Consider the following 25,835-nt stretch of genomic DNA (forward strand, 5'->3'; position numbering starts at 1 on the left):
TTCCCATAGATGTATGTGTTCTGTGTTTAAGGCTGACTGGTTTAAGGGCAAGTCTCTGTTAAAATTCCTACAAGCTTCACTGCATGATTGAAGATATGCGATGTACTCACAGGAGTTTTAGGGCCAGCCATGCAACAGAAATAATTTAGACAAATACAAGGTAAACCTCCCACTTGCTTGACTTTTTCTTTCATGAAAACTAATGTTTTCTTTGATTTTCAGTATGCATTACCACAGAAAACTGAGTCTGGTCCTGACCTCAGCCCAGACTAAAGTGAACAAAATATTACTACAAAAAGCTGTAGAAAGCCTGTCTGTCTCCTTGTCTGGTGCACATTAAATGGTGTTTGACATTTGATATAATATTTATCTCAGGACAAACCGAAAACTTTCACTGTATGCAACCTGCTGTGGCATTCTTATGACAGTACAAGAAATGAGAAGTGACCACTATTGTAAAGGGCTGGTATAATTGACAATAACTGCATGGTGCATGTCAATTAGTAATGGGCAGCCAGCAGTGGTGGAGATTATGTCACTGCCTTAGCTTTCTCTGATGATTGCGAGAACCTGATGGTAAAATAACCACAAGGAAAGGAAATTCACTGTCTGCAGAAGTGCAACGTAAATTAATGAAGCCAAACCCAGCTGGCAAAAGAGGAAAACTGAAATCCTCACTCCTGTAACATAGGGAGCCAGCATTTGAACTGTGGCAGAAATTGCACTCACTGTCAGCGTTTTGTAACTTCCCACTGGGACAAGCTCTGCTTGCAGCAACGCACACAATTTCCAATGTGCATTCGCAGGAAGAATTTGACATGTGAAAGCCGGTCCCTTGAGAGCCGTCTCCCAGCAAGGGGTTGAGCAGGGCAGCTGTAGCCAGGAGATGGCAGCGCTGCGCACACCGGCACCTCCGCCGGTGCTGTGCGAGGGCACACGGAGAGATGCGGCTACTTGGTGGGCTCTCATCCACAGCATCTTTCGTTGGTCCTCAGTGCAGCAAAGGCTTCACCGTCTCCTCGTAGGCATCGCCCCCTATAGTAGAACTTGTGTCTTCTGACAGGTTCAAGTAAAAATTCACAGCAGACAGATTTAGTTAAGGAAACAAAATGCTTTGCATCTTCTTATCAGTTTAGAGATGCTTTCCCATGGCAATCAAAAGCTTTGCATTAACACAGTTTTTCTTCTCAGCAGGTCATACTGGAGTAGGCTGTTACAGGGCTAGAGCAATTCATGGGACTGAGAAGGGAAGGAGGGCAGAGAAGTTCCCACCAGTGGTGCAGCTGGTTCCACCTAAGATTCACGAACAATTCTCCTTTCTCTGTGCTGCTACAGTTCCCTAATGCAATGTTAAGGGAATTTGTTTTCAAATAAAGTACAAGGTCCCAAAGTCTAAACTATTCAAGCTTGTTCAGGTTCCCGGGCATTTTTCAGAACTGGAAGCACTGTGATAACTCTGACTAAAGTGAAGATGTCCATCAGACTCTACAAGTTCTTCCTGCATTTTCAGCTGAATGCATCCTGGTTTTGCATCCTGCTTGCAGTTATGGTGTATTTGGTTTTGAAGTTATTCTCCACTAAAAATATCTGCACATTTTTGCATGGCAAATTAAACTTGATATAATTCATACTATAAAATCTGTATTATACATTTCCTTGTCCAGTATTTCCTTCTGTGGCAGAAAAGCACATTACTCAGCCTTTGACATTAAGGACAGCTAAATTCAAATGTAGAGAACCAAAACCAGTCCCTGAAGTATGTGAGTTGTATGTATTCATTGCCAGTGATTAGTCTATTTTTTTTCTAAAGCTTATTAGTAGCAGCAGCTCCATCCTACTTGAATAATAATAATAATTTGCTATGCTTGAATGACAGATCTGAAAAAACTCAAAACATTTCTCCTAAGGTTGAAAAACACCTTCAGACGTGACTGATTTCAGTAGGAATAGAGGACTGACAGCACTTCAGAAGACTGGATCCATTGTATCATGTGCGGTCTTTCTCACATGCTTTTCACTAGAACAGCAGCCTGAAATTAAACCTACGAGGCACTGGGAACTTTAAAGGGCCTGAAAAGCCAAGAGCTCCCCACACTGAGATGATGATTCCCTTAGGGTGCCTGGCTTATTTAAAGCCACTCACCTGTGAATTGCAGCACCGCACACACTGGAAAAAGAAGCATAAATGTCTGTGCCGTACACGCGGTATTTTACATCTTGACATCCTGGAGGACATTTTGCAATGAATTCGGGATTGATTATCTTCCCCGCCTTGGCATCACAGTCGATCTGGGGTACATCTGTGAGGACAAAATCTTGGTAAAGTCAAATTGAATGTTTTCATAGCTGGATTATCTTGTCATGAAAAAAATGAGTAACTGAGTGACAGGGATGCCCTCCTCTTACACACTTTGCTTTTGTGACATAAGGGATGTCTATGTCTTCTGTATCTACACTATAACACATAACAACCCCTGTGCTAAGGGTTGTGGCTGTAACTGAGGGTGGCCTGAAGGAGCCTGGGGATATTCCTGATCTTCAGTGTTCATTTTCCCAAAGTAAGAGTATATGGTACCTGTTGACCTATGAAGATACATCTTAATAGTGAAATACACAATATCCTCTTTACAAATGTACAGTAGCACACATTTCAGTGATGTGACTTCAGCAGAATTTGTTAGTTAATGTACGTTCCTAGTGACTCTGCGAAGAATTGTAAAGAGTTACTGGAATACGACTTCACTTTGGATGTTTTTATGCATCAGTCTTGCCTGCAGTAAAGCAGCTAGACACACTAATGGGACCACTTACATAGCTTAGCCTTTTTAATCTTCTTTGTAGCTTCCTTGGCTGCATATGTACATGTAAGAAATACACCTAGAAAAAAGAAAACATAGTATCAGAAAAAAAGGGAACTACCCATCACCAGGAGCTCCTGTGCATGGGATTTCCCAATTTTTAACCAACTTGTTAAAAAAAAAATAAATGGGAATATTTTAAGCCACAGTTAGGTTTCCACTTTTTGGTTAACTTTTCAGTCAAGATGGCATCTACTGTGGGGGAGCTTTCTGAAGGGAATTCAACATCAATTGATCACACATTAATCTGTGGAACTCACTGTCAAAATATGCCATTAAATCCATACATTTCCAGAAAATCACAAAAAGCCTAAGCATTTCCAAAAGCAGTAGAAACTCATTACAATTGGTGTGTAGAGATACCAAGTGAAACAACATGCTCAGTACATAAAACAGCTAGGAAGTTAGGCAGACAAAGATACATTTTAATAGCCCCTGCAGGGATGGAATCATGTAAGAGTGTGTTGTGACATTTCGCTCAGTGGTGGTAGTGGGTATGGGATACTGGGAGCATCATGAAATGTATGAGATTCATGTGTGGCATGTCCAATACCCTGTCCCGGCAAGGACACTGCTTTCCTTAAGTAAGTAGAATTGTGATTTGAAAAGTGTGATGGTAGAAGAGACATATGGTTATGTTGAAGAATACATCACTATATATGTATGCTGCTTAGCTGGCTGGGTTTACTTGCTAAGTGTTCGATGCACAAACACTTAGTTCTGTGTGCTTACTTTATAAGCACTAAGTTGTGGGTAATAACTTTGTTACAAATATCTCGGCCTTCCTATTCACCTTCTTTTCTGAGCTTTCAGAGTGAAATCAAACTCTCTAAGAAGTGTTGACTCAGCAACAGCAATTCTTCTTCTCTCTCTCTCTTTTTTTTTTTTAATGTAGTCTTCTCCCCCTAGACTGGTTGCAGAGTGTTTGCAGACAGTAACTATTAGAACCTGCTCAAATGTAAAAACAGTCTCATGGTTTCTTAAGTTACAGCACACAGATGCAGTATGGGGACTTTTTGACATTTGTAGTTGTGTGAAGAGAAATAGCAAAGAAGCAATGGAAAAGAAAGTGCAAAGTCCCAGCTGCACACTGTGTTAGGGCATCATTTAATGTGGAGGAAGATAGTCTTCATAGTAAAGACAAAAGAACAACACAGATAACTATGAAGTTAAACTAAATATAGATTTCCTGCCAGGCTGGAGGGTCCCAGCTGGATGGAGCATTGCCTGGGAATATTGCAATTAAAGTCATACAGCACCATTAGGCTACATGATGGCTTTATCACCATCAAAGGGTGATAAGTACACTACACAAAGTGTTCATGTAAGAGCTATTGCAACTCCTGGAGTCTCTACACGTTCCCAGAAAGCACGATGCCATCTGACATCCAGAGGAAAGAAAATAGGACACGTATAAGCATTTTCATTTGGCACCTTCTTGGCCATAGAAAGCTCTGTGTTCTCGGAGAAAGATAAAATGGGGATGCTCCCACAGTGTGAAATAAATAGCTGATTTTTATTTATAGGGAATCTTTAAGTTACGGATATTTTTCAGCACTAGTTGTATCCATCTGATGTGGACTGTGTGCAGCTATGGCCATATGCTTAGCGATCTATGCAAATAATTAATATTATTTCTATGCAAAAGTCTGGAAGTTTGGGTAGCCTCTTTCTGAAAAGCTGTATCAAGGCTTACTCCACCTTCCACAGAGCTTCATCAGCAGTGGAGTCACTGGTCAGCCAGGACAGGGGTGTACAAATCCACAGACTAATTGTAGCACATGAACCATACTTACTAAAGAAGATTGCAACAACAGAGGCCTTCATGGCGATTAAAGCAAAGCCTGGATATGTCAGTAGGGTGCACTGAAATGGAAAAAAAGAGTATATCAGACTGTATTTAGAAGTATGATAGATGATACTGGAAAGATGGGGGAAGAGCGACTGTTCATCATTCTTCAACATTTCACAGTCCTCAGGTACTGTGCTCTTTTCTCCTGGGCTTTGTCTGCTTTGCAGAGCAGCTGGTATCCCCTGAGGAAATGATGTTAGGTCTGTGAAACAACCATGGACTAATTTTTTACTTCTGTTCAAGTTTTGCCTTTTCCCTCAGTGAAACCAAGATTTCATTCCTCATACTTATTTCTGAAGCCAGCGGTAGCAGAGGACATGACAGATATGGACACGCTCTTGCAGCTATTCAAGTTAATTCACTTCTAGGGAGTATTCGCAGACTTGTACTGTCTGCATGTCCAATTGCACCTCATAATTTCACAAATGTAAAGGGAAGATAAATCTGCTTACTCTTGAAGCAAGTTGTGCAAAGCATCTTGTAATCACATCACTGATTGTGAGCCAAATTACTGGTTTATTTCCTTTCCTTATTGTGTGTGTGTGTGAGGACATGCCTGAGAATGAGAAGACTCTCAGAACATCTGGACAACAGTTTTTTCTGGGTCTACGTATGTGGTTCCTGATGTCTGCCATTCCTGAAGTTCTTGTTCAGACTACGAGACTACAGGCTTATCAGAGATATCTTCTTTTTCCTGAGCATCACCTTTCGTGTTGCTTTTGTGGTCACTTTTCTCCTCTATAACATCTGGGATATGTTATATGGGGGAATATTTTTATTTTTATTCACATTCATTTATTCACATGCCCTCTGTTTCTTTGAATTTGAAAGAGTTACAAGTGGGCTGAATGAGTAGTGCTTGAGCAGTCAGTGGATAGACATTCAGCATGACAATGAATACACAAAAATTTGTATTTTTAAACTGTCTTTATAATGAGTTACAGAGCTTGAGAAGTGAAGCGTTTCATCTTTAGCAAGTTAGGAGACACTACTTTAAACATAGCAGGAAACAAAAAAGAAGAGGAAATCATCACAATGTATGAGGATTAATTTCTAACCTCTAGTAGCAAGCGTTCATTATATTGTGATTGCTGGGGAAATCATGGGTTGGATGCTGGTAATTAACACTAGTCGTTAAAGTACCACAAAATGCCTGACAAATATCAGAGAGTGAGAAAATATTTGTGTGTTGTAGAGGAAAAACTCAATGTTCAAAATGAAAAGAAATTGATTACATGCTTACAAATGCAAGATTTGCACTAACATCAGAATTATTTTGCTATCAAAGAAGAAAATACAGAGTACTAAAACTGGAAATGGTCAGGGAAAACAAGTTGTCTGCCTCCTAGAAAACATGGCAGTGGCAGATTCCACTTAGAGATTTGTGTACTCAGACCAGGGCTTCTCCCACCCTAGGAAGGAAAATAAGAATGACAAGACAGATATGGGGGAGAGGGAAAAAATCAGCAATCTTTCAATCTCTCAAAGTCAACGGTTCCATATTTTTTATTTTAATTGCTCTTCTTTTTCAAGAAAACCACTTTTCTTGAGTGAGAATGACGAAAATAATATGCTAGATTAAACAGAGTTCATCCAGTTGCAGGCCTATATAATTTATAACTGTTTTTATAGAAGCCAGCTGCCCCTCCAACTTCTGCTTCTGTATTATGGTCAGGAGCTACATGTAGCTCCTGCTACATTCGTAGCAGGAGCCCCCTCTGGTGTTGGACACACAGCCCCATTGCCACACAGGCCCCTCGGCAAATTGCGCACCCAGGTCCCCATCCTCAACTGGTTTTTAGTGGTTATTGTTTATTATAGGTGGTTCCTTCTTCACTTTCTCTCTTGCACTTCTCAAAGGGAAGAAAAAGTAGCAGGCCTGAAAACACAAGGTAAGTCTGCAACAAAGTTAGGAAAGGAACCACTTACCCTCAACTTGAACTTGGCATCTTATTCCTGAGCTATGCTATTCCTGCTCTAAATTGGATTTTACATGTTTTTATTTTTCTAGCCTCCTAAAATTCCTGTCATAACACAAAAAATGGGAAAAAGAAAAAAAAAAAAAAAAGTTATAATGTCCAGTCCCCTGGTTATGTTTGCTATGTCCAGTAGCTGTGGCTCCTTTCACTCCCAGCAATGGGATGCTAAGGCATCTTTTGAGTTTGCATCTCATTAGTAAACCAGAATAATTGATATTTTGGAAGCCCTGATTCACTGGCATCTTCTGTCTCTTTTCTGTGACACTCTTCATGAACTGAGAGATAATGCCAGCTACGCTTACCAGATTTCCATTAATTATTTGCAGTCCTAGTCAGTCAACTAGTGACTGTTCAGTATTAAATCTCCCAAACTTTATGCTGGATCTTCGTTTATCCTAGTACATTTCCTCATCTGTATCCTTCTGACTGCTGTAACAGATGCTACTCCTATACCAGGAAAGCAGTTTATATGCATTATATCAGTGCTGCTTAAACCCACGTTAAGTCAAGCACAAATACAGTAAAAAGCATCCCCTTCAGTGTTTCCAAATGTAAGCCCCACCCTAACATTTTGAAATCAGGTTTATATTTGAAAGAATGTTGATTCTTTTTTCCTGACCTAAAAATATTTGAAAAATTCGAATGCCACTAAAAATACAGAGTTAGCAAACCATTCTTTCAGCATATAAAGTCAGATTTTTATACTGACCTTTTATTAGCAGCTTGGCTTTTATAAAGCTCTCTGAGAGAGCTGCTACATGCAAGAACCTCTACAAACAAACAGATGGTTTTGATCTGTGTAAACTCTCACTGTATAGAAAGCTATGCTTTTGCTGGTGGAAGTGCAGGTTTTAAGTAAGTCCTTGATGTTTTGTGTAAGGCATTGTTGTCCATTACACATGCAAACAGAAATTCTTTGCTGGTGCCACGTGCTTTGACTCTGCAGGCGTAAGCAGTTTATTTCCTGTAATCTTCTGTGCTGCAGAAATTAATTTCTGTACTCCCTTTGTACCACAATAAAGCATGCTATTGTTCTCCTTTGCAAGAGGTTATAATACAGCAGCAACACTGGCACTGTTAAAAAAACAGAAGTGGACTTTGTTTGAAAGCTATTCGAGCAAGTAGCTTGGAGTTAACTTAGAGCACTGTGGGTTGAGTTAGATATGTGCTCCTTACAGGAAAATCAAGTGGGTTTGGTGTAGGTGTGGGTACAGAGGTTCAGATAAACAAGCTTATCATCATCTTTGTCGATAAAAGATTTTAGATTTTTTTTTTTTATTGTTTCTCTTTAAAAACGTTTCACTCTTTCTTTGTTTCATGCTCATATTCTGTCCCCATAGTATAGTACCTTGCTCGCCATTATAATAGCTGTGCATTTTGGTGCACACTAGGTAATAGGGCTAACGCCTGTCACATGCAATGTAGTTTCCTCTCTTTTCTCCTCCAAGGGAAGGAATGCTGTTCACTCAGTGCATTGATTTGCTCTGAAAGTCTATACAGAAAAAAAAATCCAAATGGTTGCTTATTTTAAAAAGGCAGGTAGTGAGTTCTGCTGAACCAGAAAAGCAGTGTTGATAACTGTATTTCATTCCAGAAGCTTAGATTGTCCTGCAGGTCAGGACGCTGGGTACCAGAAGTAAGACTCAAAATGCTAGCTTGCAAGGGTAAGCTCATTTGCATGGGATACTGGATTTTTGTCGTTGAATGGTCTGAAATAAAATATGTTCATCCAGAGATTTAAAAAATCACAGAACCCATCACATTCTGCTATAAATAAGATGGGGAAAAGCTCAACTCTTTTCTTTCATATGTGAAGGAAACTGAAAGGAACTTGCTATAATTGAAGGAAGAGAAAGCTAGTATCTGCACCAGCACCATCTGCAAGGATAGGACATTTCATACCTTACCAGATCAAAGAGAAGAAAACAAATAAATTGCCCACACTGTTTGTGGGAAGTGTCAGTAAGAAACTCAGAGTCTCCTGTGCCACGTACATCATTAAACCTTCTTCAGCTTTCAGAGGAGCCTGGGCTTTGGTTGCAAACAGGAGTCTTGGCCAAACAGCAGGAAGAGCCAAAAGGGAGCCCTGTTACAGCCGGGGGCAGGTGCCTCTGTGGAAATAGGACTGAGAACCCAAAATTGCCTCCTGGAGGCGGTACTCAAATTCACTTTGCTAAATTATCCAGTGCCTCAAAAAAGAGCTGATGAGGAAACACAGGCTTTTATGTCTGCAGGTGTTTCCAAGTTGGTGGAGGAATTGTAAGAAATAATAGAAGTTGCACATGAGGCAATTGTGCACGTGATAAAATGAACAACCAAACCTCTGCAGGATGAGTTTCTGAGTCCGTGGACAGCTTGTACTTTTGCCTTGAAGTGTCTCTGTGTAACATGCACAGATTGCATTAGGATTATAGGCAGGACTATTCATTTTGAATAAAAAACCTTTACCACCTAAGCAGTAGCCACAGGCTCCTTGCCATCTCTTCCCTGTGTCCACATGAATCACACACTGGTCCACAGTTGTCTTCTCCCCCATGGGTTGTCACACCCTCAACAGCAGAGTGGTGGTCGCTGTGGTTCCTGCTTAGCATTTTAAGCCTTTTGCTTCAGAGATGGGAGCTGAGGGCTTACATATTGCTCTGCTGCCTGAAGATGTGCTGGTTCCCACTGTGTTGTTATACAGAGGTAGCTGTCAACTCTGTTTCTCAAAGAAATTCAGCTGACTGGCTCATCTTATGGGTAACTGTGCTCAGGCTGGTCTGTTTAGCATATTGAGTGGTCTGTGAAAGTGAAGAGATTTAATATTTTTTTTGAGTGGGGTTGTGAGGGTGCCAAGGATGCCTGGGCACGTTCTCCCTGCTCTGATGAAACTTGACCACTACGTGGTCCAGTCCATTAGGGCTGTGAAGATGCCAAAGGAGCCTTGCTCTGTTGTTTGGACATAGATGGGGAGGAGGTCATAGGGTCTTGGGAGCCTCCCTGGGATTTAGACATCCCAATGCTACCTCAGTTGCACTTGAGGCATACAAGTTATTTATTTATTTATTTATTTATTTATTTATTTATTTATTTATTTATTTATTTATTCCAGGGCCACTTTAAGAAATGTTTACGTGCGGATTTTCAAGAAGAATTTAGTCCAAAATAGCCCTGGTCAGGTAGGTAAAATGAAGATGCTATACCCAGCAATTTAGAGCTGAATGAAAACACCCAAGCAGCCCTGTGCTTCTCATTTTATATTCATGTAGTTCCCTGAAATTAAACCAACATAAGGCTGAAGTAACAGTGACAAATGGTTTCTCTGCTTTCCACAGAGCTCTTTCAGAAGAAGGTAATTTATTTAAAGCTATAGTGTGATTTAACTTGCCAGACCTTTCTCAGGGCCTAAATAAAACTGCAATGATTATACTTTCTCATCTGTCTCACAGAGATAACCACCAATTATGCTGCCCTGATCTGTTCCTCCCAGCAGAGGAAGAAATACAGTTAGGATATGTCACCCCCTTACAGAGAAAATACAGTTTGGAATATCCAGATGACTATATCTGTGAGGGTCATTACACCGTGCTTTCCTGTTTTCTTTTTACATTTAATAATGTATTATTTTAGGTTACATTTTTTTCATTTCGTTGCACAGCTTTTATGGCTCATTGGGAATCACTGTTAGCTCCAACCTGTGAAGCTCTGTCCAGACAACTGCCTTCTGTCTGTCTGTCCCCCCAGCTCTTGTATCTCGTGTATCTCCTCCCCTTGCTCCCAGGCCTGAGTCCCACTCTGTCTGTGCACTGGAACTTGCTTGCTGCTGAGGGCAACCTCTTTCCCTTTCCTAATTTAATTACTTCTGCCTAATATCAACCAGGTCCCAGAGGGGTACCATCAGTCCCAGCACTGCCATGTTCCCAAGAAACTGAGAGCAAAGGTGTGACAGGAGGGGAATGAGAATATCTGCAATCCAGCTGTGCCCAAGGGCTGTGTTAGGTATGGAGCATAAGATTCATGGCCACATTTCTTTCACTTTTTATAAAAGGCATTGTTTCTATTTTCAACAAAACACCCAGGTCTGAAAAGTCAAAGTGACTTTTGAAAGCGCAATATGTGGTTTCTCAGTTTGGATGCACAATAAACAAGCACTGAATAACCATGCTGCCTGCAAGCTAAGAATTATTGTAGTGTGTCAGAATTCCCCTGAAAGTACATATTTGGTCTAAAAGTGAAGAATTTGTGTAAAAGGTGCTGAATAAACTGCACATCACTCTGGGGATGGTTTGGGGAATTTCTGTAGCATGTTCAGACAAAGCTTGATGCCTTTTTGTTTGGTAGAAATTTAGAGAAACTTCAGGAAGTTTATGCTCTTCTTATTAAAGCTACATGTATCCCTTTACTTCAACAGTGATTTTTATCTCCAGATTGAAAGCAAACCCAGTCCTTAAGCATGCTGATAAACTTATACATCATCTCATGGAAAAACAGAATGGAAATTGTATCAATTCAGTATCTCCTGCACTCAGCACAACTACTGATGCCTCGTGCCAAAGCCATGGACCGGCTGGATAAGGATTCACAAAACATGTAATTAAAAAGACTATCTGGAGCTCTCCTGGCATGTGTCACTGGTTTTAGATAAGGCAGTAACAATCAAATTGATCGATGTCTAGTAATGGTGACTTGATTAAGGAAATGTCATACACAAAATATCTTCAGCAAATCAGGAAGGGCTGGGAAGGCTGTAGAAATTCTGTGCTGGAAAATTGCCCTAGCCCATGCCCTACATGCATAGCTGAGGCTCCCCTTCCTTATGCATGGGATATAAAGGGGCGACCTGAAGGCTGAAAGTAGATGTATGAAATGTTGTGGGATCCAGATGCAAAAGGCATGTTTGTGGATCTCCTGCTGGAGACGGCATTCATGTCCCCCCGACCTGGGCCATGAGGGGCTCCACTGGTCATTTGCTAGTTCCAGGCTTTAGTCTTTAATTTAGTCTTTGGGCAGAGTCTGCTCATACTTCTGTGGATAAGCTGCATGTTTCTCAGCTGTTCTCCAGTGAGATCTTCAGGTCTGGAAGTCTGTCCCCTCTCCCTCCTGGGCTGGAGATGCCTGCCCATGGTGCCAGGCTGCAGTGAGTATGGAGCCTTACTCCTGGTATTGCAGCAGGCTGACCTCAGCAAGTGGTCGTTGCCACTTTGGCTTTGCGACAGGCTGTCTCAGCTGTATCCCTTCCACTGGTGTTGTTCTGAAGTCCACTTGTAAACCAGCAGGCTCGTTCAAGCTGCAGTCTATCACTAGATATGGCTGTTGTGGGGAGCCTGTTGAAAACTGAGGTCCTGTGGATATCGTTTCTGCTTTTTAATGATTGCAGCAGGTATCTTGGGACTCCATGCTGCTTTTGAGATGAAAGTGAGCTACAGGTTTGCACAGGTGCCAGCATTATAAATGAAGATCTTAGGGGCTTCTGAAGAGGTACTGCTGGTCAGAGACTTCACATCATGCAGGCCAAGCTGTGCAGCCCTACATTATGCATATTGGCAGCCCTTGGCAGATGGCAGAAGTGGGCTCTCTAGCACACAGGGCATGCAGACATGACAGGTGGTTATACTTCCAAAAGTGTATCCCTTATGTGTATGAGTGCTCTGGAGGCAGATAAAGAGCTAGGGAAGGTGGTGTCATGAAACATGGCATTCAGAGCCTGGCCATGGATACTGCGACATTGCAGGTGCAGCCAGAAATTTTTGAGAAATACATCTGAGGGCCAGGCTGATACTGATTTAATAATTTTGCCCATTAGAAGCTTTTAAAACTTGCTGCTTTGGCATAGAGATGAATCACAGGATTCTGTCTCTGAGAACCCAAGATCAAAAAGGAAAACCGTGCTAATCATATGAATTGGTAGCAATCAGGTAATCAAGAGCAGGAATATGTAATTTAGGGTCAAAGGTCTGTTTTGAAAACAGAACAAAGCCTTCAGACCTCAATATTGCATAATATACTGCCACGCTCAGGAATTTTGTTCTGAACTTTGGTTTGGAGAGAGTACCATGTGAACTTCTAGTTATTGCCTAGCATGTATTTCTTTAGATGCACAAATTTTGCACGTAAAAATAGAAGGTGTAGACCATGGAAGCCTGAGATGCTACAACCCAAATTACCACATATTTTGAGAGGCAGTTTGGTAGAATGACTGCCCTCAGAGTAGGGCGAAAGAACATCTGCCTGACCTGGGCATGGTGCTTTCCCCATGCCTGAGGAAAATGGCAGGTGCTTACTTTCATTCCTGGCAGATTCATGGGTGCACGTGTGGTACCATGTGGTACATATTTGACCTCAGAAGCAGTTCCATTTGTACCAAATTGTTTCGTAGCAATTACTCTAAACTTCTATAACCTTTTCCCTCCCTCGTATGGACACTCCTCTCCTTCTCTCCATTTAACCTCATCTCCTACCAGTCTCTCTCCCTTCATACCCTCCATGTCCAAATGTTTCTTCCACCGAGCCTGGGAGAACAAAATGCTGGCGTGCTGCAGATGCATTGCCAGTGAGGTGAGCAAGGTGGGCTTCCACCAGGGTGAGCAAGATGGGCTCCCACCGTCCTCAGCTGGCTGGTAGTGGTGCCGATAGCCGCCGGAGTCGTGGAGCCCTTACCCTTGCTTAACTTTGACTCGCTGGAGGTGACCAGGGCCAGGATACACAGCGCTGCTGCCAGCTTTCCTCTGTGTCTCACCCTTCTTCTACTGACTCCAGGGTAAGCTACATATTTGGTGAAAAGAGAAAGAATGGAGCCTTCTGAATCCTTAAGGGAACCTGGCAGAGAGATCCAGAGGTACAGAGGCGGCCACATTCAAGCTTCCCTGTAAACAAGTGATTTTGGAGAGGTAAAAATTTCCACAGTTTTATGTACAAGCCTGGAGGCACTGGAAATCCCCAATGCATCCTGGTGGGCACATTAAAGGATTGTGTGAAGCTACACAAAGATCATTCAGAATTTTACCAGAAATTTTGGCTCATGTAAAACTGTCACTTGGCAATTATGTGTTTTTTTTCATAGGAAACCAGCTGCCAACTGAGAAACTGTTGGCTGCTGTGTTACATGCATTGCATTTACAAAGCTATTTTATAAGGTGACAGGCCAAAATACAGTTTCCAAATGCAGTTTGCATCTTCAAAGTATTTTTTATATCTGCGTCTACGGGATGCCCTGTAGAATGGGATACATTAAGGAAAACTGACATAGTGCTTTTAATGTGCCACTGAACTCCTAATGCACCCTGTGGCTCTGGAGATAGATGACCTGCTGTAGGATGGGCTTCATGGTTACTAGAAAGCCAGTTCAGTCAGGACAGTAAGGCTTGTCAGGTTAAGACCTGCTTAAATCTAGATGATTTGAATGAAGCAAGGATGGTTATAAATACTATTCCGAATCCAAATGTGTTCCCAGTTTGGGGGATGAGCTATAGATTTGGGTGCTTTGCTTCAATGGTGAAAGCAAAATCTGCAGATGGTGTTATTATCCTCATTAAAATGCAGCTCCAACTGAAAATGCTGGTTCCAACTCATTGGGAAATCTTGTTTCTGATCAACACTTTCTGGTTTTTCCAGGGCTCATTTGTTGAAAAAATGACCCAGCCACATCCTTGCTGCCAGGGAGAGCAGAGATACCAGCTTGGAGAAGGCGGCAAGAGGTAAGGTGAGCAGGCTGTGGGCAGAGGGAGCGGGCAGCCCTGCTGGCAGGGCACCCGGCAGGGGATGTGGCAGCAGCCCTCAGACACCACAAAATGTGCAGCTGCCCCAGCACAGAGCTTGGTGCTGAATGTTTGCAGAGCCCTGAGCCAACACTCAGGTAGCTAAACCATGAGTGCCACCGTCATGACTGCCCACTTCTGATTCATTCCCCTGTCTGCAAGGGTCAGACGTAGCCGCACAGTCTGCAGTCACTCATGGAGGGTATAGCTACCCCCATAGATGCCTTAGGAGCCTACACCATGTCAGAAGTCTCCCCAGGATGCCTGTGGGTAAAATCTCATCTGTAATACACACTGCTGTGTTACCCGTTGCAAGCCCCTTCACACCCTGCTTTTTGCCACTGCAGGGCATTACAGGGAGTCTGCAAGAAGCAGCCTTACTGCTCCCTCCCATGGCACTTGCAGCCACACATGCAGCCCCGTTGGGCTGGGGGCTAAAAGAGTTCACCCGCAAGATGCAGGCCATCATGATCCAGACAGTCAGAGTTCAATTTACTGACATAGACACAACTGAAACAGCCACAGGTTTTCTGGGCACTTCTGCACTGCTCTGCCATCTTCAGTGACACGGGGAGGCTGCACTGCCTGCGCAGCATTCACCCAAGTTTTCCAAGTGTGAAATGTGCAATAAATAAAGGAATCGAGATGCAAAAGAATGGCATCTGCTCCAAGACTGTTGGAGAGGCTCTTTTACAGGCGAATGAACCACCAATTTGTAGTAAGACATTGTTTTCTAAACATAGCATGAAAACTGTTATCTTGCTTGGCTGGTCATTAGAAGAGAGATAATTATAGTCTCCGTGTGACAATCAGGCCCTGAACAGTGGCTGCATTGTCCCACACCCCAGCTGAATCCCCCAGCACAGGCACCCAAGGCCAGCAGCACAGGAACAACGTGCTCCTTGTGTGCAGGCAAGTTCAAAAAAGTGAATGAAGTCCTTAAGGAGGTGCTAAGCACCTATCTCTCCCTGTGGGCCTTAAAAACTACTCAAGGCAGCAAGATGAAAAAGAAAAACCAACCAACCAACCAACTTCAGTTTTGCATTTATTTCTGCTTTTTTTTTTTTTTTTTTTTTTTTTTTCTGTGTTTCTCTTTTCCAACCCAGATCAGTGAGCCCCGAATGTGAGGTGACACTGCAGCACACCAGAGGAGTTGTGGTGGACCCAGAACTTCAGGAGACCAGAACATCTCCTAGGGCTCTCAGAAAACCCTGGATCACCCACCCAGAAATTACAGTGCCTCCCCATGCCACTGCAGTGGGCCAACACACACCTCGCTGATCCAGCATCTGCCCATCCCAGCCCCAAAATCTCTGGTATGGCAATTTGGTGAATTTGTGTGCCAGAGCATTGTTTTTCTGTGCATTTAGCGTCAAGACACCGGAGAAAGAATACAGTCACAGTTGTGGATAGTAAGATGAACTATCCATTTTATGGCTCAGTTCGTCTGGCTGTCCTAAATGTCTTACCTACCATCAGTTAGGAGCAGAGACGTGAGCATGTATGTCCTAGGTCTTCAGTTAGCATGTAAGTTACTGGGCAGTATTTTCTTTCTAAACCTGCATTTGTGGCTCTGGGGTGAATAGGAAAAAATTAAATTTCTCTAGACAGACTAGCTACAGTCAAGTCCTTGATACTACTGTTACATAAACTTCAGGTTTATATTTAGCAGTGTTTTCTAAAAAGCAATGGCCAGAAAAAGCAAATAATTCTGTTCTTTCACCTGAAGTAATCAGACTCTTTTCCCATCTTCTATGTACACTGTGTCTCACCCAGTCTTCTTTCAGAAATACTCAAATTAATCAAGTTTAACTAAAGGGAATGTTAAAAATTAATTTCCTACTAAATTTCTACTACTTTTGTGAAAGTAAGTATCTGGGTGAAGGGGTGAATGTTAATGTTTGTTAATGCTCCCACTAAAGGAGAGACTTCAGTAGGAACTCATTCTTTATTAGGCATCAGTCTCATTCTTGCATCCCAAGTGTGAGGAAACAGTTTCCTTGATTGTGTTGGTTGTAAAACTACTTTAGTTCAATCAGCAGCGGTATGCATTGTGCAAGAACACTGCCAGGGAAGAAAGTGCCATACAGAAAGTAGCGAGCAAGTTAAGAATGTGAAATTCCTGCTACAGGCAAAAGCACAATGTAATATTCAATTACATTGGTAAGACATCAAGGTTTCTTTCTCTCTTTTTTATTTTTATTTTTATTTTTTTCTCCCATTAATTAAATACTTCTATGTCTTGAATAACAGAAAGACAGGAAGCTTTTTCTGACACCCTAGTGAGAATAACCCCAGCAACTCAAAGCACTAGATAAAATATGGAAGGAAAATAAGTCTGTTTGTAATAAGATACTAATTCAATATTCAGAAACTAATGTGCACGTGCAATCTTTTTTCCACATGCACAGTATAATCTGAGCAAGGACTGAAGGACATGGTACTACAGATACAGCAAAGATACTGCTCTGTCTGTGAGCAGGGTCATGCAAGGTGTTTTGAACTTTAGGATGAATGTAGTAAAACACAAGCCATAAACATATGTGACTCCATTGCTATTTTCAGTCAAATAGATCTTCTAACCCATCTAAACTGAAGAAACCTTTTCCCTGTGTGTGCTTGCTTGTTTTTGGTCTTCTGTTTAAATTTTGGAGGGGTTGGAGGAAAAGGAGGCTCTGCCTCTGCAATCTGTAACTCCTGTTTTGCTCTGGATGTGGCGCAGTTCCCATAAACTCTAGAAACAAAATATCAAGTAGGGTTGAAAGTTTGCTTGGGGCATTTGGTTCATGTTTGTACTAGTCTGACAGAAATCACATTTTGAAGAGACTTATCGAGACTCTAATCTCTCCACAGAGAGCTGAACGGCTGTGGCAGGCTTGACAATGCTATTCATTTTTGGAGCCTCACCAGCAAAACAAGTGCTCGGCACAAAGGGGTATATAGAGTCTAGGCTACTGTACTGCTCATACATCTGTACTTGTCTGACTAGCAAAGGAGAATATGCTGTACAGGTCATATCAGACAACTAACACTATTTTCCATTCTGTGTCCTGTAGATTAGCAATCCCCAGAGCCATGTAGTGCTAATTAATGATACAACACATACCACCCTATTGATCAAAGAGGTGAAGAAAAAGTCTTGAAAGCAAAACTACTTTAAACACAGGGAACGAGTCATATTACGTCTCACATGCTATTTGAATAGTTGGCATATATATGTCTATTGGTGTGTGACTAATATACACCATGCTTTATGAAACAGTTAAGCCCTTGCTATTCAGGCAGTGAGCATATGTGTCCACTTTAACAGTAGGGGTTTAATGCTTTTACAAAAACTTTATAAAATCTATATAAAGTACAGTTTCATTTTACATCTATGTCTTAATCTCCTTAGGTCTTTGATCTTATGCACACAGCTGGAATGTTAAACAAAAAGTTATGTCCCTGCAGTTTCTTAGCGGTGAAAATATTTAACTATTATCAACACACAAAAAGGCAATATTCCCTCTCCCCAACAAACACATATAGTAGAGAAACAACATCAAAATTACCTTGCTTGAGGTGTGTAACTTTTTATTCCTTTCCTCCACACGGTATGAAAGTGCTATTTTTTCCCAGCTTTTCTGTACCACAAACTCCAGCCAACATTATTCTAAAGAATCGGAGGCAGGCGGCGAAGGGAGGCCAGGACACCTTTTCTCTTTCAGAGAGGAGCTAATCAAACATTCCCATCGAGCTCCCAGCTCTGTGAAAGGCACATTGCCCTCCCTCCCTCCCTCTGCTCCTCTCTCCCTTTCTGACTCTCTCCCTCTGTCTCTCCCTCTCCCTCCCGCACACACAGACATAGAGAGCTCCTTACAGTGATTTAGCAGCTGAATTAGGCAGTCCTATTTTAAATATATGCTCCCTCCCACATGTTTTTTGGTAGGCATTTCTATGCTCCTTTTGCACTAGCCTGTCAGATTTGTCAAATTTTTTCTCTTTTGGAAGGTGAAGCCGTATTTGCCTGATGTTTGGCTCAACTTTTTCCAGTTTCCCTATGCAGTTCAGCACTGTATGTAGTAAAAGGACTACAACTAGTAGCCTGGAGTAAACTAAGTGGCTCTAAAGGTCATAAATACCGGATTAGTTAGGTGAGAGTCAGATTTAAAGAGGTAAAACAGCTTTTGAAGAGCTGGATGCCTTAACTCATGTGAATAGCATCTTATTTCATGAACAGTCACCCTGAAGCCAAAGGATTAGTGACAGAGCAGGTCTGTGAGTCTGACCGCAGAGAAGCAGAAGTATGAAATGACCATTAGCATGACTCCTTTCTGATCAGGTTGGGTGCAGGAATTTAACAAAAGCTGTCTAGGACTTCTAAGCCAGCACTCACTTAGTGTGACCTGGCCAAATGAGATGAAAAACTAAATGACTAATTTGCTTAAGTATCTATACACAGAGCTCCTAAATTTCTCAGGTTACTTTAAGAGGAAAATTTTATCACGACCATCAGGATCACAGCAGTACCAAGACTGTCAAAGAAAGGACTGGTATCATACCCTAGGATGCTGAAATGCAGGCTACAATCTGCAATTCCACCTAAGTATTCAGAAGTGTAAAGGTATGAGTGAACTTAGGCTGTTTTATCTAAGATCCTTATTGGTAAAAAATTTACATATAAAAGTCTAGAATAAAAACAGGAGACAGAGTTCAAAAGACACATTGAAACAATACATAGTTCCTGGCCACTTGTGATCTAACAATCCTGTGAATACATTTGGTTTCAGTGAAATTGATTAATATTTATTTGTGATTCTCCAAAGCAGTACTTATGGAAACTTCAATAGCTCAACATAACAATAAATGGTACAGCAACAGAGGTTTATCAAGAAATTTTGGCTGTGTTACTAGTTTATAATCATCCAAAATCATTTGATTCTCAATGATTCTCTTAAAATAAAAGTCTAGACTTGCCATGGTAATCTCTTGTGAGGCAGAATAAAGTGTACTGGCAAAAAGCTTGTCCAGGTAGCAAATCTACTGGCAGACCTAGCTAGGAAATCTACTGAGAAACAAAACAAAACAAACAATAAACCAAAACAAATGACAACAACAACAACAACAACAAAACAAGTCTTGTTAATACAAGTTATGACTTTCAGAATTTCATCAGCCTTTTCATAATGCTTTGTGAGGTTCACTTATTCAGATAATCCTGGGCCAAAAAAAAAACCTGAGTCCCTAGGACTGCAATTTTAGATGTACTGGGGGCTAGACATCTAAATACTGGGGTTTTACAGCTAAGAGGCCGTGTCATTTCCCAGAACAACTACCAAGTCCCTTGATAGCCCCTTGCTTACAGATGTTGATAGAAATACTCTCAAGTGTTTGGGCACATACATTCACTGGTACTTAGCCACTTATTTTCCACTCAAGAAGACTATTTTCAGAAATCCATAAGCATCTATATGTATGTGTTTAGATTCCTTTATACATAGCTTCTTATTAGTAGGTCAGTAATTAAGTAAGAAGCTTCTTGAGCTAAATCCTAAAGTGACTTCAAAACAGAGCTGTATATCAGGGAGTGAGAACAGAAGAGACGTGATGATGTGAGAGTGCTGACAAGCAAGCCCCTGGCAAACCACAATATGGTCAGGCAACAAAGGGCAGGAATGTATAGAAATAGATGGACTGGTGCCATGGGATGGAGCAGTGGAAGACTGGGATAGCTGTTACATGCAGAAAGCCCTCCTGAGGTTCTGCTTCTGGTACCTGCACCAGCTTGATCGGGCTGTGGGTGTAGGCATGCTGAACTTGGTGAGCAGGGTGTTGGAGCAACAGCTTCAGCGCCTCCACCTATGTCATGCCCCATTGCTGCTGCTGCTGCAGGGTGGTAGTGTTACAAGAGGAACAGCTGATAGATCCATTTCTCATTTTCCATGTCTGGATTATCTAATTTGTGGGTAAATTGTACCCAGGGCAAAGAGCCAGCTTGGACCTGGCAGGACATCGCTCCAACGCGGTGGTGTGTGAACACAACTCTGTTTCTTCCAGAAAGTCTGCAGTGGTGCAGCCTTGTCCATTTGAGCTCTGCTCAGGGCTCAGTGTAAGGGATGCTGCTGGTGGGCTGGCATGTTTCTGCATCGCTACCTATGAGCTAACCCGGCATATCCTGGAAATGAGCATCCCAGGAACCACAGTGCAGAAACACTGAGTGGGCAGAAGAAGAAAAACTCCCTAAGTTTGTCATTATCCAGGGTATTCAGCCTCTCATTATTGTGTGTAATGGAGAGCTGATGAGTATCAAAACAAAACAGTGCAGAGGCCACAGGCTGGCTCTTTTTATCACAACACTTCCGAGCACTGCCGCCCGCTCTCTTTCCTGACAGAAGTAACTCCCAGCCACCCAAGAGCTGTCAACACAGAGTACGGGAGAAAGAGGTGAACCTCGTTGTGGGGCTCCACTTTGGTACCAGGATTTGCACAGGAGAAAAGCTGCTCACAGAAGAGGTGACTGTGCAGTCAGGAAGCCCTTCGTTTGAAGACAGTAAGTGTTGAACACTTATATGTCTAAGGGGTGTAAAAAGGCTCGGTGTCTATGCATGTTTGGGCCTCCTGCCATCACTTCTAATCAGAGGCCTCCACTGGAGTTTGCTGTTAACTGGTAGCAATGTTTGTGGTGGAAGCTCTTGAGTTTTACTATACTGTTTTTTTTTTATTATTATTATTATTTATTCAATTAAAGCAGGATTTCAGGGGATATAGACTTTAGTACTGCATGGCATACATATATAGACACTGACACATACATATGTATACTTACATGCCTAGTAAGTAAGGATGAGGCATATCACCGCCTCACTTCCCCACAGAAGCAACTTAGTGACTCCCTTCAGTAAAACATTTAACCAAAAACACTGCTCTGTTCCTCCTCAAGGACACGTGGCATGGCTTTGTTTCCACTGTAATATGAGGCCTGAAAGAAAAGGACGTTAGATCTCTGACTTGTCCTCTGAAAGCCTTAATGAAGCAGCTGATGAACAAGTGAGTCTAAATACTTTGGTTTCAAAGAGGGTTTGAGGATGTTCTTCATTTGTGAGGAAAATTTAGTGACCACACTGAGTGATGATCTACTCAGAGATTACCAACACACCAGAAGATAAAACAGAAGACAGAGATGATATGATGTGTGCAGGTGATGCTGTCAGGGAAGGAGGACACAACTTGGCTGAGACTTGGGAGGGAGGTTTAGTGTTTTCCGACAGTTGTCTGGAGCAGGAAGACCAGACACTTGCTAGTGAATCCTAGTCATGGGCCCTTGAAGTCTTCATTTTGAGATCTTTGGTCATGCAGAATTTTTAAGGTATATAATTTTTGTTTAAAAGTCATTGCTGGAATAACTTAAAATCTAACTGCCCTGAAGGGAAGGCCACTTCACTTAGTCAAAGCCTCCTTACAAGTCTAACTTCAACATTTTTTAGTGAAGCTTTTGATTATAATACAGCTTGTGGGTTTATATGTTTCAGACGACACAGAAATGTAATGTCTCTTGTGTCTCTCATCCTCTGCAGAGATGTATAGTAAATGGAAGAGGGAAAACCTCACCTATTTGGAAATGGCAAATAAATTCACCTGTTCTGGTTCTGATTCTCACCAATTGATATGTCCCTGTGCCAAGGCATGTAACAACTTGACTATACATCACACCATGCTTTTTTCACGGAATCACGTCACACAGTTTTCTCTCTGCCTGGCCTCATGCTGTTCTGAAGGTCTGTGCCTGCCTGGAGATGCCTCCTGAAAACAGGGTCCCCCTTTTCTGTCTCAGCCTCACACTGCAAGGTAGTTGGCCCAACACAGGCGGTTTGTCACTGGAAACCTTTCAAAAGGTCACCCTGTGGCCCCAGGTACTGGGACAGACCAAATTCAACTGGGAAATTTTTAGTGGGAAGGCAGAGAATCCAGCACACATGGGGCTTCTTGTGGGCCCAGAGACTGTGCTGATTTTATGACATGGGGCTGTGGGCCACCCTCCTAAAACCATGGGGTCATTTAGTCTCCTGACTGCAGGTGGGAAATGTAGAAAGAACCAGAGTGCTCCAAGGCTGGGGTCACTGGACTGTGACATTGCACAAAAACTGTTGAAGGCACCTCCTCAATGGATGATGGCAGGCTAAGCAAGCTCTATGAAGTCCTTGCTTCGCATTTAAGGATGGAAAGAACAGACACGTTAAATGATTTCTGCAAGACCGCATGTAGCTGTGACACACTTAATCCCATCCAAGTGCTAAAATAGTAAGGAGCATATTTTCTGCTCTTAAACAATTAAGTCTTGTCAAGCAAACACTACTGCAGGAACCATGGAGCAGACAGTTCTCCACATTACAGCATCCCAAGGTGTCCTGCACAGCCTGGCAGCCCTGCTCGCTGCAAGGGCAGCGTGGCAGTACATGGTAGCGCTGAGATCCCAACAAGTGACAGGGGAGTTCAACATCTGCAGCACTGCTGTGTTCCTGAAACTCTGTGAAATGAAATATTAATTTCCATGCTATTGCGCTTAAGTTAATCTGTGCTTAACATTCATATCTATATGAAGAAATCAAGGCACAAGTGTGCAGTAGAAAGTTAGAAGTGTAATTGGAGTGGCAAGGCAAACAGGGGGTTAACATTGTTTGGCTCTAGCTGTTTAAAGCACTTACATCTAAATTGACCTCAGGTAAATAAAATAACCAATGTCCTGGAAGGCTTATATAAAATACACTGATGTGTTTGTCTTGTGTTTCAGAAAGGTACGGAGGGTGAATTATGTATGCTGGATCTGTTGCCAGCATCAGAAACTTTTTAAAATAATTAGAGCAACTGGGTAGCCAGGCATCTGTTTTTTCTTTTTATGAATGGGGAGACCTCATGGGCCAAATGAATGCATAATGTTGGCGTGCCTGGCTTAAATGGATGGATACCAATCTCACACAATGTAAATTTGTCCCAGTGGGTGTTTCTCAATGAAAATGGCAATGTTCATCTTTTCTGAGACTACAGAGAAACTGAGCCCTTTCAGTAAGCCCCAAGCCAAAGGTTCTGTTTGGGTATGCCAGGAAGCAACGTTCACATGAGAAATGACAACTCCCCTGCCTTGGGTCCCCTGCAGCATGCACACCAGAAATGGGACATGCCTAGGAGCCTGTTGTCCCAACAAGGAAAGCTTAAAAATGGGGGTTCATGGCAGGAAATGGGAAATGGACCCTTGTCTGATACTGATATGTGCATGACTTGAGCATCATTTGGGTGGTGAGGCACTGGAACCGGTTGCCCAGAGAAGCTGTGGATGCCTGGAAGTGTTCAAGGTCAGGCTGGATGGGGCTTTGGGCAGCCTGGTCTGGTGGGAGGTGTCCCTGCCCATGGCAGGGGAGTTGGAACTGGGTGGTCTTTGAGGCTTCTTCCAACCCAAACCATTCTATGATTCTGTGATTTCCAATTTCACATTAACCATTTTTACCACCATGGATTTCAATCTTTTTTTTTATTATTATTTATTTATTTTTTATTTTTTTTATTTTTTTTATTTTAAGTTCTGGTCAGTCACTATGAAAACTTTTGACCTCATCTGCCTCTATAATAACCAAAAGGTGTAATGAAAAGTGAACTTGGGCTTGGACAGAGAGTATAATAAGGTGTTTGAGCAATCCCAGAAGTAACTACTAGCTGTGAATAGTGTTTGTGTTATTTTGAGAGAGATTTAATGTGCAGTGCATTAGCTATGGGCATACAGACAGTAACAGTTGGGACCAACAAGTCAGCTGGGTTTACTTAGATCTTGGGCTGTAGCAGAAATAAACAATATTCATATATTGTTTTCCTTTAATTATCTCAAGATCTTTCTCTGTAGGAAAAAAGGAAAACAGCCAGAGGATACAAATGAGATACAACAGAGAGCCATCGTGGGCACCAAAAAATCTTCATTATTTTACCATGGAGCTGAATGTTTCCCCACCTTCTGTCCTCTATAATGGCAGATTTAGAACAGAGGTGGCCACAAATGCCATGCTGAAACATAGCTAAAGTGATCGGTAAATACCAATGAGAGAACAGTGTCCAACACTTCTGCGGTCATCACATCACATAATGATGATGATTGCCATTGAATCTGAAGTGGGGGGGGGGGGGGCACTTTAAAAGCTGTTACAGTGTGGAGATGTTCTGTGATGCTTGCATCTCACTAGCCTGCTATCAGAAACCAAGCAGTCACCACAATGGAATTCCATTTTAAGGATTGTTTTTTTGGCAGAGCTTCCAGCTATCTCAAACAAAAATGTGTAGTGACTGAACAGACCTGGGTCTGTAGGAAGTCTAGCATATGGATTTTGTTCATCCCGAATCCAGTGTAGGTGGGGATTGAGTCTTCCCAGAGTAAGTGGGATATATTTTATAGCTGTACAACCACATATAAAAAGTGATTCATTGGCACAAAGGTCCTTGTATAAGGAGTAAAGTCCTCTATTTAGGAGAGTGCTCTTCGTTGATAAGATGTTTCAGCAGTGCCGAATTAAGCGCTGGAGCCTTCAGGTGAGGATGACAGCTCTCAGGAAACACAAATGTCTTTTTCAGTGTGTTTTCCCTATCTAAGTGCTTTCAGTGTGAGCCATGTGCTATCACTGCCACTGTTAATTCAGTTTGCCAAGAATGCCAGGTCTCACTCTGGATCACGGTGCCCTTGGCAGTAAAGCTCAACTATTCACTGCAAATCGGGCCTGGAAAATGTAAACCCAGTAACAGTCTTCTGTCTGTTCTTCCTGACTGTTTTCCCGATGTGTTTTCTGTTTACGCTCTGTAGGGCATCAGGTGTCAGAGCAAGTAGGTGATGCCAGTAAAAGCCACTTCACAGTAGAGAGCTCGTGGCTGCCTCCCAGAAACTGAATGCACCCCCTCTGTGGTGCCCTTAACCTTGTCTTCTCCAGCTTTGGCTCTTGGCACTGAAGACTGTTCAAAATGCAGGTTTTTTCTGGAGGCAGCATGCAGAAATCATAGTGCTGCTCTGGCAAGCAGAAGTGTCCAAACATGCAGAAGGGCCAGAACTGCCAGTGTGTTTAATGGGTGGATTAATGTATTTTCTTTGCTGGTATGCATCTTTCAAAACGGGTATTTGCCAGAGTTCATGAAAAGCCCCTCTGCACGCAGGTCCTGTGCAAAGGCTTGCTGTGTAAGGGCTGAAATCAAATCGCTCTCTCCCAGTCTTATGGTAGTGGCTTGGTTCCGACCAAGGTCTCCCAGCCTCCAAAGCCTGCTGGGCTTGTGGAGGTCCATTTGCCTTCAGGGATGCAAAATTTCCAGGATGGACTCAGCTGGCAGATAGTGGCATGGGGGGGGGGGGGGGGGGGGGGGGGGGGGGTGAGAGTTGTGGGGGGGGGGGGGGCAGTAGGGGGTTCAGAGACCA

The 25,835-nt window shown here is 42.4% G+C and overlaps 1 protein-coding gene across 2 annotated transcripts in view; it reads right to left on the minus strand.

Moving 5' to 3' along the window:
- VIT (vitrin) overlaps nucleotides 1-18,449 on the minus strand; it is a 51,792-nt gene extending 33,343 nt beyond the window's left edge. Inside the window, exons 1-4 of one of the 2 annotated variants that reach the window (XM_035319896.1) lie at nucleotides 17,974-18,449; nucleotides 4,655-4,724; nucleotides 2,812-2,877; nucleotides 2,144-2,300 (exon numbers count right to left, since the gene is read on the minus strand). In XM_035319896.1, the coding sequence (XP_035175787.1) occupies nucleotides 2,144-2,300; nucleotides 2,812-2,877; nucleotides 4,655-4,685 (254 nt within the window). In that variant the 5' untranslated portion in view covers nucleotides 4,686-4,724; nucleotides 17,974-18,449. The remainder of the gene's footprint in view (nucleotides 1-2,143; nucleotides 2,301-2,811; nucleotides 2,878-4,654; nucleotides 4,725-17,973) is intronic. The other variant, XM_035319895.1, reaches the window with a different exon arrangement.
- Between the last annotated feature and the right edge of the window lie 7,386 nt (nucleotides 18,450-25,835).

The sequence above is a fragment of the Oxyura jamaicensis genome, chromosome 3 (genome assembly GCF_011077185.1).
Source record: "Oxyura jamaicensis isolate SHBP4307 breed ruddy duck chromosome 3, BPBGC_Ojam_1.0, whole genome shotgun sequence".
In the NCBI taxonomy this organism is placed as follows: Eukaryota; Metazoa; Chordata; class Aves; order Anseriformes; family Anatidae; genus Oxyura; species Oxyura jamaicensis.